This window comes from Hemitrygon akajei, unplaced genomic scaffold, assembly GCF_048418815.1.
Source record: "Hemitrygon akajei unplaced genomic scaffold, sHemAka1.3 Scf000092, whole genome shotgun sequence".
NCBI classification, from domain to species: domain Eukaryota; kingdom Metazoa; phylum Chordata; class Chondrichthyes; order Myliobatiformes; family Dasyatidae; genus Hemitrygon; species Hemitrygon akajei.
In genome coordinates this window covers 1,317,646-1,336,014 of record NW_027331978.1, presented here as the reverse complement: position 1 = coordinate 1,336,014, position 18,369 = coordinate 1,317,646, and the positions used below count along the sequence as shown (strand labels likewise).

Genomic DNA, 18,369 nt, shown 5'->3' with positions numbered 1-18,369 from the left:
CAGTGAACATGCGCGAAGTGAGTGTCACATCATCCGGAGGGCAGGGCCTCGGAAACAGATGCACAGGTGCCGCCCATCTGCTGTTAAATGGGAGGGGCAAACGGGATCACGTGACCAGTCGGGTCTCCCACCCCAGGCAGAGTTTTCCAGCTACCCACCACTCTGTGTAAAGAAACAAACTTGCTGCTTACATCTCCTCTCACCATAAATATATTAGACATTTCAACCCCCAGGAAAAACAGATTGTCTGTCCACTCAGAATCAGAATCAGGTTTATTATCACCGGTGTGTGTCATGAAATTTGAAAACCATGCAGCAGCAGTTCAATGCAATACATATTATAGAAGGAAAAAAAACCCAAAGTAAAATAATAAAAATAAACAACTAAATTATTTACAGCATATCTGGAACCCTTACTCTTTGTGATTTTGATAAATGACCTGGATGAGGAAGTGGAGGGATGGGTTAGCAAGTTTGCTGATGACACAAAGGTTGGGGGAGTTGTGGATAGTGTCAGAGGTTACAGTGGGACATTGATAGGATGCAAAAATGGGCTGAAAAGTGGCAGATGGAGTTCAACTAAGATAAGTGTGAAGTGGTTCATTTTGTTAGGTCAAACATGATGGCAGAATATAACATTAATGGTAAGACTCTTGGCAGTGTGGAGGATCAGAGGGATCCTGGGGTCCCAGTCCATAGGACACTCAAAGTTGCTACGCAGGTTGACTCTGTGGTTAAGAAGGCATATGATGCATTGACCTTCAACAATCGTGGGATTGAATTTAGGAGCCAAGAGGTAATGTTGCAGCTAAATGTGACGATGGTCACACCCCAATGTGCACAGTTCTGGTTGTCTCACTACATGAAGCATGTGGAAACCATAGAAATGGTGCAGAGGCTATTTACACAGATGTTGCCTGGATTGGGGAGCATGCCTTATTAGAATAGTTTGAATGAACTCGGCCTTTTCTACTTGGAGCAACGGAGGATGAGAGGTGACCTGATAGAGGTGTATAAGATGATGAGAGGCATTGATCGTGTGGATAGTCAGAGACTTTTTCCCAGGTCTGAAATGGTTATGAAAAGACAGCACAGGTTTAAGGTGCTGGGGAGTAGTTGCAGAGGAAATGTTACAGATAAGTTTTTTTACTCAGAGACTGGTGAGTGTGTGGAATTGGCTACCGGCAACGGTGGTGGAGGTGGGTAGAATATGGTCCTTTGGAGACACTGGAGAAAAATAAAGAAATACTAGCTTAGAAAAATAGAGTGCTATGGGTAACCATGGTAATTCCTAAGATAGGGACATGTTGGCACAACTTTGTGGGCCGAAGGGCTTGTATTGTGCTGTAGGTTTTCTATGTTTCTGTGAATAAATTAAAAATCGTGCAACAAACAGAAATACTATATATTTTAAATGTGAGGTAGTGTTCAAGGGTTCAATATCCATTTAGCAATCGGATGGCAGAGGGGAAGAAACTGTTCCTGAATCACTGAGTGTGAGCCTTCAGACTTCTGCACCTCCTTACCTGCTGGTAACATTGAGAAAACCACATGCCCTGGGTGCTGGAGGTCCTTGATAATGGACGCTGCCTTTCTGAGACATGGCTTCTAATCCTCTGGTAATCTTATAAACGTCCATCCAGTCTCACCCCAGCCGGCACGGCTCCGGAGAAAACGACACAATTTTGTCCAACCTCTCGTTAAAGCTCAGGCCCTCTAATCCAGGCAATATCCTGGTAAACCTTTTCTGCGCCCACTCCAAAGCCCCGATATCCTTCCGAGAATGGGAGCGACCAGAACTGTATGAAACACTCCAGATGTGGTCTAACTAGTTTTATAAAACTGCAACAAAACTTCCCGACTTTTGAACTCAATGCTTCAACTGATAAAGACAACCATGCCATTTGCCTTCTTAACCACACGATCAATCTGTGCAGTCTCTTTCAGGGAGCGATGAACTTGGAGTCTAAGATCCCTCTGATCATCGACACTGTTCAGGGTTTTGCATTTAACAGTGTACTGTCTCATGCATTCGACCTACCGAGCTGCCAACATGATCATCACTAATCAAATCTCACTGAGATTTCTCAGGTCCTGTTAAATTTATTGCCAACTGCACAAGTACGGGAAGGTACAGGGAGAGAGAAACACTGACTTGTGGCAGCATCACAGGCAAATACATTCAGATAAACACGGAACACAAATTATACATTTCTCTGTCAGTAACAATACAGAAACATGTTTTACTTCATGTTGCTAATAGGACCAGAACAACAGGGGCTGAGCGCGGCTCATCTCAGACGGTTCGGTGTGAAGGTCTCACAACCCGGACCGACCCCGGCAGATTCTGTGAAGGAAGCGAGGCGTAGCTGCCAGTTCGGGAAAGTTCATCCCCTCCCCCTTCAGGTTTCACCGATCACCTTGTGTTTCTCTCTCCCTCCCCACCCCCACCTTTTATTCTCCAGTCCTGCCGAAGGGTTTCGGCCGGTAATCTCGACTGTACTCTTTTCCTGGATTCTGTCCGGTCTGCTGAGTTCCTCCAGCATTTTGTGCGCGTTGCTCGCATTTCCACCATCTGCAGATTTTCTCTTGTTTGAGTTCGGGAAAGTTAACTCACCACCCAACGTCAGACCTCCCCACTCGGGACCGGCTTCAATACTCACCGAAGGGAAATTGTTGCTGCTGCCCCGCAGAGAATAATCCGTCTCCGGCTCCCCATCCAAAGGGGCGAGAACTCCCTCCCGATCCCAATCTCACCGCCGTCCCGCTTTCACAATGAACGAAAAAACAACACTGCCGTTCCCGGGAATGTGAGCATGCGCAATGTGCTTATTGCGTCACGGGCGTTGGGCGGAGCTTCGGAAAATGCTGACGATCTGCGGTAAAACAGGATCACGTGACTCGGTGACTGTTGCTCCCCCTTCACATATTGCCCGACCCACCGCCGCATTTCCCAAATTATTTCATTATTTCCCTATATCCTCTGAATATTCCCTGAACATCCTCTACATAGCACCATCCAGAGACAGAGAAGCAGTTTCAGCGACAGGTTATTATCGATGCAATGCTCCTCAGACATGATGAAGAGGTCAATACTCCCCAATGCCATTAGGCTTTACAATTCAACTGCCAGGACTTAAGAACTTTTTTTTTAAAGCTATTATTAATGCTTTTTGAGTTAGTGATTTAGATGCATATCATATTATTACTGAGATAAGTATTGTATGTAATTAGTTTTTGCTACAACAAGTGTATGGGACATTGGAAAAAAGGTTGAATTTCCCCATGGGGATGAATAAAGTATCTATCTATCTATCTATCTATCTATCTATCTATCTATCTATCTATCTATCTATCTATCTATCTATATTATTTCCATATTTACACCAGACACGTATTTAGTTTTTCCCTCCATATCTTCCCCGATCCCTTTTCAGCCACCCCCAGGTCACAGAGTTCTCAGCGTTATAATTTCGATTCCCATCCCATCCCATCCCGACACACAATTCAGACCCACACAGGAAATGTGCGGGTTTCAGTTAAATCAGTCTATGTTTATAAACACTTAATTATTAGCCCAGCCGTTAAACCGATAAAGCTCGAGCACAGCAGCACGTCGGTGACGTAAAACACCGCACACGTGAGGGCACATCCCGGTGTGGGAAGCCAATGTGTGACGTCAGGCGAGTGGGGTGGTGCTGTGTGACGTCACCTGTGGGGGAGCGCTCGAATTTAAAAGCACCTTAATGGATTTTTCGGTGGGACAACAACATTAATCACGGGTTTCATCACTGAATCCAGTGTTGTGGGATGTAAAGTCCCCTGTTTTGTGTCCGGCTGTGCCGTGTTGTTGGTGGAGTGGGCAGCGTGGTGTTTGTCTCGATTCGGGTCACAACACCAGAATTGCCAGCGGGGTCCACACACAGTGTATTAGTCAACAGAAAACCTCTCGTCCCTGCAGTCTTTGTCTCCTGGTAAACTCAGCACCCTGACAGTGTGGACCATAGATACCCCTTCCTCTCAGAGTCAGGGGATCACTCAGACAGCTGATCGCTGAGAGGAATTATATTTATTGGTCATTAAAGTTCACCCAGATTCGTTTGGACGGATTTGATGTGGAGTTCGGGGTGTCACAGTGAAAGGGCCGGACGGTCGAACTCTCTCCGTTGTCCAAACATCCTTCCAGGTGAGGCGACACTTCACCTGTGAATCTTCCGGGTTCGCCCGTTGTGTCCGCTGCTCCCGATGCGGCCGCCTCTACACTGGTGACACCGGCTCCTCCGCAGTTGTGCGGGGTAGGGGTGTTTATTTGGGGGGGGCGGTCGACGATATTGTTCCCTTTTGTGCGGGAGGGGTGGGTTTTGGGGATTTGATGATCGGGATGCTATCTTTTTAATGCGGGGGTTGAGGTGGGAGTTTGATTTTTCTCTCTGAACGACTTTCATGCTCTTTCTTTGTTTCGTGGTTTTCCGGAGAAGAAAAAAAGCTCAAGAATTGTTTACGGATACCTGCTTTGATAATAAATTAACCTTTGAACTATCCGCTCCGAGCGGGACTTCCTGGTGTCCAAACATTTTCATTCCGATTCCCACTGGGGAATCTATTGATGTTGAAAATGATCATAACATGATAAGGAATGGCTGCAAGTGGCACATGCAACGCGTTCATTATCTGATCCAGAAACACGTTATGTCCAGATTGAAAAAGAATTGCTCAGCATTTTGTTTCCTTCTGAGGCATTTCATCAGTTTGTGTCAGGGCAATCTTTTCATATTGAAAATGATCATAAACCTCTGATTGCATTGTTTTATGCGGGGGGGTGGGGTGGGAGTGTGGTTTTTCTCTCTGATAGATGCTGCCCGGCCGGCTGAGTGGTGGTGTCAGTTACCTCTGTATCAGAGAACAACACGGGTTTCTACATCCTCCTGTGAGATATAAATGTCCTCACAGTGGGTTCGGATCAGCTGGCATATCTGGAGTTTGCAAAGGGAAAGGGAATAGGGAAGGGGCTGAGGAGAGAGAGTTTTAATCAGCAAACCATCGTCCGGGATGGAGGGGTACAGGAGCTGTCTGATAGATCGTTCTACAGTGATTGTATTATTAAATAATCTCACAGATGGTGACTGAGGAAGAGGCTTGCTGAGGGAGGATACCCGGAGGTGAGCAGGTCAGACACGGTATCAGGAGAGTGACAGTGATGTGATTTCCTGTGTCACGGGTACAGACAGTTGTCTCCAGTGAGGAGTTTGTGTGGAGATGCAGCTTCCCTGGAGGTGGAGGAAAGAGGACACACAAACAGGTGGAACCAGCTGTGGGAAGACACGGTTTGTCAGGTCTGACGACGAGCTGAATGTACCATAACCTTCAGACTGAATCAGAAAACCATTTTGAGGGTATTTGAAATGTCAGAAGCAAGGGAGATGTGATCCCATGTCTCCATCAGACCCTCAGTGAGATGGTTCCAGTTATAACGTGCAGGGATGAAAGCACAGTGTTTGGAGTCTGATTTAATCACTGATTCTGACACAGTGAGAGGGTTAGTTTTGCTGTAAGGCAGCAACATTAATGGAAGAAGACACAGAAACTTCATCAATTGCCAGTTGTTTAGCAAAAGTGATCAATTTGTATGTTACCTTGACAGAAACAGATATTCCCAGTGGTGACAAAGGGGTGCAGTCTGGTTTACTTCAGGTTGGAGAGGGGTGTGGAGTTTTGAAATCAATGCCTTGCATCGTTAATTTAGCATGTCCGGAGTGGTGGATCACACAGCACGGAAACGGGCCTTTGGCCGGCCATACCTGTTCTGACCATCCACTCACTATCTACACTGGTCCCATTTATCATCACTTGGTTCATAGCCGACTGTATCTCGGCAGTTTCAATGCTCATCCACTTCGTAAATGTTGTGAAGGGACCTGCCTCCACCACCACCTCGGGCAGTGTGTTCCAGATTTCAGCTACCCTCTGAGTGAGAAATCTCTTCCTCAGATCCCTCTAACCCTCTTCATCCTCTGCTTAAATCCATGCCCTCTGATCTGTGACTCCTCTGTCCCAGGATCGGGGCCGATATGGGCATCAGTGAGGCCTTTGATAAGGTTCACACGGTAAGTTGCTGTGGAAAGTCAGATCACACGGGATCCAGGGAGAGCTGGCTCACTGGATGCACAGTTGTCTTGATGGTAGGAAGCAGAGAGTGATGGTGGAAGGCTGTTTATTGGACTCGAGGCCCGGGCCTAGTGAGGTTCCCGAGGGTTACACCCCATTGCTCTCATTATTCATTGATATTTAAATATATTTGCATTTGCACAGTTTGTTGAATTCTATGCTCCACTTGATCTTTCATTGATCCTGTTACTATTCTAAAGATTTGCTCAGTGTTCCTGTAGGAGAAACAATCTCAGGGTTGTATGTAGTGACATATACGTACTCTGATAATAACATTTACTTTGGACGTCAACCATTATTGTCATGTGGATCAATAATTTGGTTAAGAATGTACAGGATATGGAGAGTAGATTTGCAGCAAGTTCAATTACATTTTTCTGAAAGATATTAAGTATAAACTCTTCACTCTGTTTCCCTCTCCGCACTCGAACACCCCTCCCCTTACGGTCTTCCCTCTCTGTCCCGTCCTCCCTCTCACCCTGACATTGGACATACGGTCAGGGTGGAAGTGAATTATTTTCGGGGAATCTGAAGGGGAATTCTTCACTCGGAGGTTGGTGAGAGTGTGGAATGAGCTGCCAGTGGAAGTGGAGGATGTGGGTTTGATTTAGACACTAAAGAGGAATTTGGGTGAGGACGTGGATGGGAGGTGTATGGAGGCTCTGGTGCAGGTAGTTGGAAACAGGCAGTAACAACAAAAACAGGTCAGCATGGACTAGAAGGGCCTGTTTTGGTACGGCTGCTCTCTGTGACTCGAATAATATTCTCATTTGTAATTTCCACAGTCAGTACATTGCTACTTATGAGTGAACCCAGAAATTAACTCAAACAAGAATTGAAAGACTGTTGGTTGGCTAAAAATAGTGTTTACAAGCTGTGATACTTGCCAAAGGGGGTGCTACTCAGTAATGACCATGCAGGGCGCCCAAACTTTTGCTTCGGGCCCTTTTCCGTTTTTGTTATTTTGAAATTGTAAAAGATGGAAATAAAAATGTAATCTTGCTTAAAATATATAAAATAATGTGTCATCTTTAACTTTATGCCTTTTGTAATCAGGTCATTGTTTACTCGCTTAGCTATTCACAGTTACAGAAATTTTGAGCAGGCGCGCCCAAACTTTTGCATGCCACTGTATATATCCTGTGCCTTCCAAAAATTACAGACATTGCTGCTCTGTTTTCGTCCCGGCCCATGTTTTTTTAAATCAATTTTGACCAATTTTCCTCTCGTGCCTCTCTAATTCTCTTTATTCCACCTGACTTTAGCTTCTCCTTCTCTAATGTCAGGGTGAATTTGATCACATTAAGATCACTTACCCCTAAAGGTTCTTTGGACTTAAGTGACCTAATTAATTCTGGTTTATTACAACACCCAATCCAGAATAGCTGACCCCAAGTGGGCTCAATCACGAGCTGCTCTAAAAAAGCATTTTGTAGGCATTCCAGGAATTCCTCCTCTTGAGACCAACACCATCCCAATTTTCCTAATCACCTGCATGACAATCCCCATGACTACTGTAACATTGCCCACTTGGCATGCATTTTCTATCTCCCATTGTAATTTGAGGACCACATACTTACTACTGTTTGGGGGTCTCTGTACAATTCTCATCAGGGATTCTTTTTTACATTTGCTGCTCCTTAATTCTACCCACAGATTTTACACCTTCTAACCCTATGCCACTTCTTTCTAATGATTTTATTTAATATTTTACCGACAGAGCCACACAACCCAATAGCAGCTTGTTCTTTCAATAAATATATAAGTATGTGGGAAACAAGAAGACCTGCAGATGCTAGAAATCTAGAGAACTACACACAAAGTGCTGGAAGAGCTCAGCATGTCAGGCAGCATCTATGGATGGGAATCAACATTTCGGGCCAAGACCCTTCACTCTTGATACCCATGTATCTGGAATATCAACAAGCGAAGAAAATAGAAAGTAGTGCAAAATGGGGAAAACCTTTGACAAAATTCAGTTCAAGGCTTTTTAAAAAACTACCAAATAGAGCTCAGTAATTAACAAATACAACACAGGCAATAAACACTTTCATCAATACTGACATTGACTTCTTTTAAAATAAAAATATCTTGGTCCCATTTCAATCAGTAAAATTTAGAAAGATAAACAAGAACTTAAGAAAGCTTTAGAAAAGACTATTTACACTCAAACCCACTGAGATTAACACTACCTTGGACAGATGGAGGAAGAGAAATAACACACATGAAATAAAAAATATCACAGAATAGTCAGATAAAACTTCTAGGTATATATATTTTCATCAAAAATGAACTGGATTCAGCACTCCATGTGTGTATATGCAATTGTGATAAGAAATACAGACCGGAAATCTTAAATGAGAGGCCAATTCAGAAAAATTAATCATCACTATGGAAGGAAACATTAATCAGTTGAACGAGTACGACCCTCCATGGGAGACATCCCAACGATCTGAGCAGATGAGATGGTGACAAGATTATATGTTAATCAATACATTATTTCAGATAGGACAATCCATAATAACCATCTGGATACAATATTACAAGATAAACAAGCAGGAACAACTCCCTTAATAGATAAAGCATTTCCCAACACACACATGTTCCTCGACCAGTGGAGCACTTCACCACAGGTATTGTTCGTGTCATCAGTCAAACAAAAGATTTTCTCTGTCAATCAGCTTCAAAATGTTTCTACTCTGACATTGCCACGCCCCACTTCTGATTTCCTTCTCCTCGACTTCTTCACTCTGCAGAAAACTCAAAGGAAACCTCTTCACCACAGAGTGGTGTCTGTTTGGAATCCATCACCACTGGATGATGGATCCAGTGGTGGATCTCACCATCCAGGGAGAGCGAGCGATGAACAACAGGAGAGGATTTAAAAGGACTGTCGTGGAACTGAATCACTGGCAGGGTCCAGCTGGCCTGAGTTGATTCTCTACTGTACACTAGGTGTGTTATAAATTCAGTAAGTACCAGAGACAGAGTTTAAAATAGAACTGATTTATTTGTCTCAGATCCAGAATATTAAACTCCAGTCCCATTAAAGGTAAATGTGCAGCAGAAGAAACTCCTCCCATGCGCAGTGACCAGGGTGCAGAACTGGGTGTGGTGAGCAGCAGCAATAATTGCAGAGTTCAGCACCGACAGTCACTCTCGAAATTGCATTCAGCAACGGTGATGGACAAATATCCAGCATGCAGCTCATTGAAACTTTCTCCCCAGTGTGAAACCGGCAGTGTGTCACAAGTCTTACATGCTGTAAGGTTTCACTGCTGATGTAACGACCTCTCAGTAATGTTTCCCAGCTGAGGTAATGGTTTCTCAGTAGCAGCAATGTTTAGGCTATGACTAGAGATAACAGGGTTTTGGAGTGTGGGGCTGTCCAATGACAGAAATGTCCTTTCTTGTGAGTCTGGAAGAGTGATTTTCATGGTCTTTTGCCAGGGAGAGATGAGAAAATGCAAATGGAGAGAGTGGGCCCTTTATCATTTTTTTATTTGTTTTCTTTACTAACCCTCTGGTCAAAGTAAGAATTACAAAGCTCAATTGTTTAATCACATATTGTTTACTGTTATTTCAGGGTACTGATTTGTAGCAGGGGACACATCACACAGCATCCATCCAAACAAGATTTCTTAAGTTTAGCCAGGCTGGGGTCTATCACCCCTTATATTAAGCTGCTAGCTGAAGTGAGAGTTACGCAAGGTTAATTCACTGAGTGAATCGCTTCCCACATTCACAGCAGGTGAACGGAATCTCCCCAGTGTCAACAGTGATACACATTTGGTGGATTTGGCTGAGAGAATTTTTTCCCAAAGTCTGAGCATGAAATCGGCCTCTACCCAGTGTGAACTCGCTGGTGTCTCTGTAGTTGAGATGTCCGAGTGAATCCCTTCCCACAGTCTGAGCAGGTGAACGGCCTCTCCCCAGTGTGAACTCTCTGATGTACCTTCAGTTGAGATGACGAAGTGAATCCCTTCCCACAGTCTGAGCAGGTGAATGGCCTCTCCCCAGTGTGAACTCTCTGATGTACCTTCAGATGAGATGACATAGTGAATCCCTTCCCACAGTCTGTGCAGGAGAACGGCCTCTCCCCAGTGTGAAATCGCTGATGTATCTTCAGTTGAGATGACAAAATGAAACCCTTCCCACAGACTGAGCAGGTGAACGGCCCTTTCCCTGTATGGGCTGACTGGTGTGACAGCAGGTGAGATAACCGATTGAATCCCTTCCCACAGTCTGAGCAGGTGAACCGCCACTTCCCAGTGTGAACTGACTGGTGTCTCTGCAGGAAAGATGATTCAGTGAATCCCTTTCCACAGACTGAGCAAGTGAATGGCCACTCCCCAGTATGAACTAACTGGTGTCTCAGTAGGTGAGGTGACAAAGTGAATCCCTTCCCACAGACTGTGCAGGTGAACAGCCTCTCCCCAGTATGAACTTGCTGATGTACCTTCAGTTGAGATGAGCAAGTGAATCCCTTCCCACAGTCTGAGCAAGTGAACGGCCGCTCCCCAGTGTGAACTCGCTGATGTAACTTCAGTAGACATGACTGAGTGAATCCCTTCCCACAGTCCGAGCAGGTGAATGGCCTCTCTCCAGTGTGAACTCGCTGATGTACCTTCAGTTTATATGACCGAGTGAACCCCCTCCCACAGTCCGAGCAGGTGAACAGCCGCTCCCCACTATGAACTCGCTGGTGAGCCATTAGGGTGGATGATTGAGTAAATCCTTTCCCACACTCTGAGCAGGTGAACGGCCTTTCCCCAGTGTGAACTGACTGGTGTACCAGTAGGTAGGATGACTGAGTGAATCCCTTCCCACAGTCTGAGCAGGTGAACGGCCTCTCTCCAGTGTGAACTCTCTGATGTATCTTCAGTTTAGATGACGAAATGAATCCCTTCCCACAGTCTGAGCAGATGAACGGCCTCTCCCCAGTGTGAACTCGCTGGTGAGCCATTAGGTCAGATGACCGAGTGAATCCCTTCCCACAGTCTGAGCAGGTGAACGGCCTCTCCCCAGTGTGAACTCGCTGGTGAGCCATTAGGTCAGATGACCGAGTGAATCCTTTCCCACAAATTCAGCAGATGACCAGCCTCTGCCCAGTGTGAACTTGCTGAAGTACCTTCAGTTGAAATGACTGAGTGAATCCATTCCCACTGTCTGAGCAGGTGAACTCCCATATAAAATGAGGGGCATGCCAGTCAGTTAGATGATAGAGTGGATCCCTCCCCACTGTCTGAGCAGGAAGGATGATCGTGTGAATCCCTTGCTGCACTTCTTAAATATCTGGACAAAGACAGCAAAACTGGTGTGTTGTGTTTGAGATTCCCGTAGACAAATTCCTTGTCATTTTTCACCTGTAAAAAAGATTTACAAAATCCATCAATGGGTGTAGGACAACATTTCAGATGAGATCACTTGAGTTGTCAAGGTGTGATCTGACATCACACTGTTACAGTGAAGTTCATCCCAAGTTGGAGAGAGAAATCATCTTCTAACTGGGCACAGTGCTGGTATCTGGAATGACCATCAAACTCTCTGATGCTCCTCCTGTCTCTATAAGAATGGGGCATTTCTGCCATCTCCAATCTGTGACTTGGCTCAGTTGGACTCTCTCCATTGGTATTATTCCCTGTTCCTACTGAGCTGCATGGGCTGCTGGCCCCACAGTAACTGAACACACTGACGCAAATAGCCTTTGTTAACGTGCAAATGGGAATCTCACACAAATATCCGGAAGCGCATTTCACGCACCCACCACTCTCTGTGTAAAAAAGTACCCCAAAATCCCCTCAGTATCTATTTCCAAGCAGCTTAAAATGATGCCCCTCATGTTAGTCATTTCTTCCCTGGGAAATTTCAACAACAGAACCATGGAACATTACAGCACAGAAACAGGCCTTTTGGCCCTTCATGGCTGTGCCGAACCATTTTTCTGCCTAGACCCACTGACCTGCACCTGGGCCATATCCCTCCAAACCCATCTCATCCACATACCTGTCCAAGTTTTTCTTAAATGTCAAAAGTGAGTCCGCATTCACCACTTCATCTGGCAGCTGATTCCACACTCCCACCACTCTCTGAGTGAAGAAGCACCCCCTAATATTCCCTTTAAACTTTTCTCTCTTCACCCTTAACCCATGACCTCTGTTTTTTTTCTCCCCTGGCCTCAGTGGAAAAAGCCTGCTTGCATTCACTCTATCTATACCCATCATAATTTTATACACCTCTATCAAATCACCCCTCATTCTCCTTCATTCCAAGGAATAAAGTCCTAACCCATTCAACCTTTCTCTGTAACTCAGTTTCTCAAGTCCCAGCAACATCCTTGTAAACCTTCTCTGCACACTTTCAAACTTATTAATATCCTTCCTGTAATTAGGTGACCAAAACTGCACAGAATACTCCAAATTCAGTCTTACCAATGTTTAATACAACTTCACCATTACATTCCAACTCTTATACTCTATACTTTGATTTATAAAGGCCAATGTAACAAACATCTGGATATCCACACGATCAACATCCCTCATCATTTCATAAACCTAAAAAAGGCTCTAAACATAAACAAGGAAATTAAACATTGCTTTGAGGATTTGTTAGAAGTCTACAAAATTATGAGGGTATAGATAGGGTAAATGCAAGCAGCTTTTTCCACTGAGGTTGGGTAGGATGACAACCAGAGGTCATGGGTAAGTGGGGAAGGTGAAAATTTAATGGGAACATTTGGAAAAGCTCTTTACTGAAATGGTCGTCAGAGTGTGGAATGAGATGCCAGCACAAGTGGTGAATATGAACTCGATTTCTCAATTAAGGGAAGTTTGATAGGTACCTGGATGGTATGGGTATGGAGGGCGATGGTTCCAGTGCAGGTAGTTGCATTAGACAGCTTAATTTTTTTTTTGCCATTGACTAGATGGGCCAAATAGCTCATTTCTCTACTGAACTTCTCCATGTTTCTGTAACAGAGAAGCTGGCCAAACGTGTTTGGAAGGGAAAAGGTAGGAGTGACAACGTAACAGTAATGGCTGGAGTTTCTGGGAGTAATTCGGGAGCTGAGTGACAGATACATCACAAAGAAGTGGAAGCATTGGAAAGGCAGGAGGACACAACCGTGGCTGAAATGAGAAGCCAAAGCCAACATAAAAGACAAAGAGAGGACAGACGAAAGAACAAAAAACTATTGGGAAGCTTTTAGGAACCAACAGAAGATGACTAAACAAAAAGTCAGATAAGCTCAGGGCTTGGACTGATGATTAATGAGTCAGTCATTAATGAGTCTTGGTAGCACCCAGGAGTCTGAGACATTTAGAGGAACAAAATATCCGAGCTCTCAATATCTCTTGAAACCCAAGTTTCCCTGTACCAGTTACCTTACAACTTTTATTTTGGCAGGCACATACAAACTCTACACCCTCACTTCTGAAGAACTCACAATTACAAGTACTCCTTTGCTAGAAAAACTGCCAGTCCCAATCCACACTTGTTAGATCTTTCTGATACCATCAAAATTGACCTTTCTCCAATTTAGAATCTCAACCCATGGTCCAGCCCTCTCTTTTTCCATATCTACTTGGAACCTTATTTCATTACAATCGCTAGATACAAAGTGTTCCCATACACTAATTTCTGTCACTAATGCTGGATCATTTCCTAACAGCTTATTGCACACCTCTATGTCGGGAATACTACGTCCTGATTAAGGGCACATTTGACAAACTCTACCCCATTTAGTCCTTTTACAGTATGGGAGTTCCATTCAATATATAAAAAGTTAAAATCACTTACTATATCAACCTTTGTTTCTTAGCATAGTCTGCAATCTCTACAAAGTTTGTTTCTCTAAATCTCTCAGAGTGTTGGGAGCAACAAAGTCCCAATAATGGCTACAATATCATAATTCCCTGTCCTGAGCTCATCTGGCTTTCCTACGATGCTTCTTGCATTGTGATATACACAGCTCAGCACATTCATCGCACCATGCTCAACCATTTGATTGCTGACTCTGTCCGAGGTGTGAACAACATCTGTCTGGGTGTCAAGAAAGCAACCTCTTCCTCAATGTCACAAAGACAAGGGAACTGGTTGTGGACTACAGAAGGAATGGAGACAGGCTAACCCCTATTGACATCAATGGATCTGGGGTTGAGAGAGTGAACAGCTTCAAGTTCCTCGGCATAAACATCACCGAGGATCTCATGTGGTCTGTACATACCGGCTGTGTGGGACGTGGCCGTGCGCCTCTTTCACCTCAGACGGTTGAAGAAGTTTGGGATGGGGCCCCAAATCATAAGAAATTTCTACAGGGACACAATTGAGAGCATTCTGACTGGCTGCATCTCTGCCTGGTATGGGACTCTGCAGAGTGGTGCGGACAGCCCGGCGTATCTGTAGTTGTGAACTTCCCATTGTTCAGGACATTTACAGAGACAGGTGCATAAAAAGTCCCAAAGGATCATTGTGGACCCAAGTCACCCCAACCACAAACTGTTCCGGCTGCTACCTTCCAAGAAATGGTACCGCAGCATAAAAGCTGGACCAACAGGCTCCTGGACGGCTTCTTCCACCAGGGCAACAGACTGATTAATTTATGCTGATACAATTGTGTTTCTGTTATAACCACTGTCCTATGTATAAACTATTTATTGTAAATTACACATTGCACATTTAGATGAAGAAGTAATATGAAGATTTCTGCTCCTCATGTATATGAATGATATAAGTCAATTCATTTCACCCACTTCACTATCTGTTCTGGCATTCTGACTCCAATTCCCCCCTGCAAATTTAGTTTCACGACACACCCTCCCCATCACACACTAGCAATAGCAAGCCTTACCACCAGGATATTAGATCTCTGCTAGTTTTAATCTCCAAACTAACAAATCCCCTATCAACCATTTGACATTCCTCTGCCAGGTAATCCTCCCCAACAGTTTCTAAAGTGGTCTACCTGTTGTTGTATGAGATGGCCCCAAGCGTACTCTGTGATGGATATTTAACCTCATTCCCCTTCCTGACTCTCACCTAGTTTAATGTGTCCTGCACCTTGGGTGTAACTCACCTCTCTTGATGTCATAACTGTCACCCCCTCTGACTCCCAGATGATCCAGAATTCATCCATTTCCAGCTCCTTAAAGTGCAGGGTTACAGGCTGCAGCTGGATGCATATCTTGTAGGTGAGGGTATCAGGGGCACTGAAGGTCTCCCCACCTTCCCACACCAATGTCCCGCCTAATTTGTAATGACCAGTGTGCCGAAACACCTTGTGCTGTGCAATTTTTACCCACTGACAACAACATGCGCACACTGAATTTTAAATAGGGAGGTATTTCTTTTAACAGCTAGCAACTCACAATTGATAAGAACTTTGATCTCCTCTGGGTTTCATCGAGTTCATGTGCACTCTCACACAAACTATGCAGCAGACCTGTAGCGGGCTATGAGGGATTTTTTCACTAGAGCTTTTGTACATCATCCATATGTGATTTGCTTGCTAAATGATACTTTAAAAAGTCAGATTTCCAAATATCACTCCACTTCTTCCCACTTGTAAATTCTCCAACAACTTTTGCATCGCAACAATACTGTAACACCAGTTTCTGTATTGTACATAAATATATCCCCTGAACCCTCCCCCAAGTGACAGATGGTGTTGAACTCAGTGATGGCAATGCCAATGAACATAAAGGGAAGGGCAGTAGTCTTTCTGTCTCATTGGAGTCTGGTACATTTGTGATGTGAAAGCTATTTGTTGCCCAGGACAAAGGTGCTTGATATCGTTATGTACCCAGAGAGAATGGGACAAAACATGTTCTCACGGGTAGAACAATGCAGAACGAGAGGAGGTAGCTCAAGCAACACACACAAAATGCTGGAGGAACTCAGCAGGCCAGGCAGCATCTATGGAAAAGAGTACTAATGCTAAGTTCCTGCGGCATTTTGTGTGTGTTGCTTGAATTTCAAACATCTGCAGATCTTCCCCTGTTTACGATTGAAGAAAGAACAAAGGTGATTTGCTCAACTGGTGATGTAAAAGATGTTTCTTCCCTTTCTCCGAGCTCCTAATCCTTGCATTTAGATAGCTGGAGCTCAGCTCTGTCCGAGAGATCCATCGGTTCCCATTCCCTCATCAGCCGGAAGCTCCCCGGGGCCCGCGTACGGATCGTGGGGCTGAGAGAGAGGGAAGAGAGCAGGACTGTCCCAGGATTGCAGACTACGATGTCCAGAGTTCACAGCAAATGTCCCTCAGTCTGAGTTTAAGATAGCAGCCCGGAAAATCATTCTTACCTTTACCGATCCTCCTGAGGTCTTTTGTGTACTGCGCGCATGCGTGCTATTCGGCGACGTCATCGACCTTGATGCCTGCGCATTTGATCGTTGCTTCAGAGGCAGCGAAATTTTAAACCCAGGGTTTATGGGTAATGGAGCTGCCATTAAACATTCCTGTTAGCACCGGTTTCATGTCCACACCGCAGGGTTTTTACTGTGTAGCTGTTTTAACGTAGAAAGCGGCTCCAAAAACCAATATACTCAATATCAACAGGCATTCCATTTATTTGATGCCTCTTGCAAAGGCAGATATAAAACACAAGAGATTCTGCAGTTGCTAGAAATACAGACACACACACGCACACACACACAGACGGAGTGGTGACTATTTGCAACCTGTCATCAAAGGGAGAGTGAGAGGGGAACGGCAGGGGTAGATTTTGATATACTGATATGGAAAAGAAACATGGGCAGAAACCAGATGGGCCGAATGGCCTCTCTAGTGTACATTGTGAGTGCGGTAGAGACAGTAAGTACCAGAGACACGGCATCTGATACAGAAGTGATTTACCTTTCACAGATCCACAATATTAAACACCAGTCTAGTTTAAGGCTAACATCAGCAGAACAGACTCCTCCAATGCTCAGTGACCAGGGTTCAGTCCTGGGTGCGATGAGCAGCCGCAAGAACTGCAGAATCTGACAGTAACAGTCCCTCATGAACCTGCAGTTGCCTTCAGTCACCGTGATGGTGAAACATTTAACACAGAGCTGATTTGAACTTCCTCCCTGATGTGAAGTTGCTGGAGTTGCAGCAGCTGGGATGAGTGAGTAAAACTCTTTGCTCAATCCGGACAGAAATGTGGCCTCTATTTATTGTGAACTCACCGGAGCATCACAAGGTGGGTTAACTGAATGAGTCTCTTCGCACACACGGAGCAGGTGAACGTCCGCTTCCCAGAGCGAAGCTGTTGGTGTATCTGCGATGGCCGACTGAATCCCTTCCAAAATGAGAATCAGTGAATGACGTCACACTGCTATAACGTCATGGCGATGTATCCAATCAGATCACGGACATGGACACGTGTTCGGGCTCTCCTTGTAGCGAGTGGGGCGCTGTCTTCTCCAACATCTCCAACTCCACATTCAAGGATTGGCGGCATTCAAGCGCTGGTGAACTGACAGATACAGCAGAACTAACGAGCAATCACAAAGCAACTAACGTGTTTGTGATTCCCATACCCAAATCCTTTGACTTTTCTAAACTGTTAAAAGTTTACAAACCACGTCAGTGGGTGAAGGACAACATTTCAGTTCAGATAATTTTAGTTTCTATGGTGCCTTCTGAGAAAAACACTGTCACAACTCAAAATAATTTGGGGGGACAAGACTTCATCTTCTAACTGGTCACAGTTCCGGAATCAGGCTGATGCACCATCAGTAACTCACTCTGAGACGTAAGAAGCGAGATATCGGCTTTTATTGACTGTAAGAATTAACAACACTACATCCTGGAGAATGAGGCCGGGCACAGGCCTCAATCGCCTTTATACAGGGGTCTGTGGGAGGAGCCACAGGAGCAGTCCAGAAAGGTTTATGTAGTTCACCACACAGGCACAATATCAAACTCTCTGCTTCCCTCTCTGTGTCAAAATGGATCATTCCTCCCCTTCATCAGTCTGTGACTTGGCTCAGTTTGTCTGTCTCCTTCGGATTCTGAGCATGCACCACACACCCGCTGAGATCACATTTTATTTACACGGCTGTGACTGGAGACTTTCTGATTATTATGTCCCTCCTGGCATTTGACGGTGGTAAACTCAGAGTCAGCAATGGTACTGAACCTCAGGAGTAGGTGATTAGGGTTTTTCGTTGGAGATCTGTCAGAAACGAGCCACTCTCCCGAATAATGGCTTCAAGACA

At 44.8% G+C, this 18,369-nt stretch overlaps 1 protein-coding gene across 1 annotated transcript in view; it reads right to left on the bottom strand.

The window, feature by feature from the left end:
• LOC140722902 (uncharacterized) overlaps positions 1-16,512 on the bottom strand; it is a 63,574-nt gene extending 47,062 nt beyond the window's left edge. The window contains exons 1-2 of the mRNA XM_073037543.1: positions 16,465-16,512; positions 10,014-11,531 (exon numbers count right to left, since the gene is read on the bottom strand). Coding sequence (XP_072893644.1) covers positions 10,014-11,215 — 1,202 coding nt within the window. The 5' untranslated portion in view covers positions 11,216-11,531; positions 16,465-16,512. The remainder of the gene's footprint in view (positions 1-10,013; positions 11,532-16,464) is intronic.
• Positions 16,513-18,369: the final 1,857 nt, after the last annotated feature.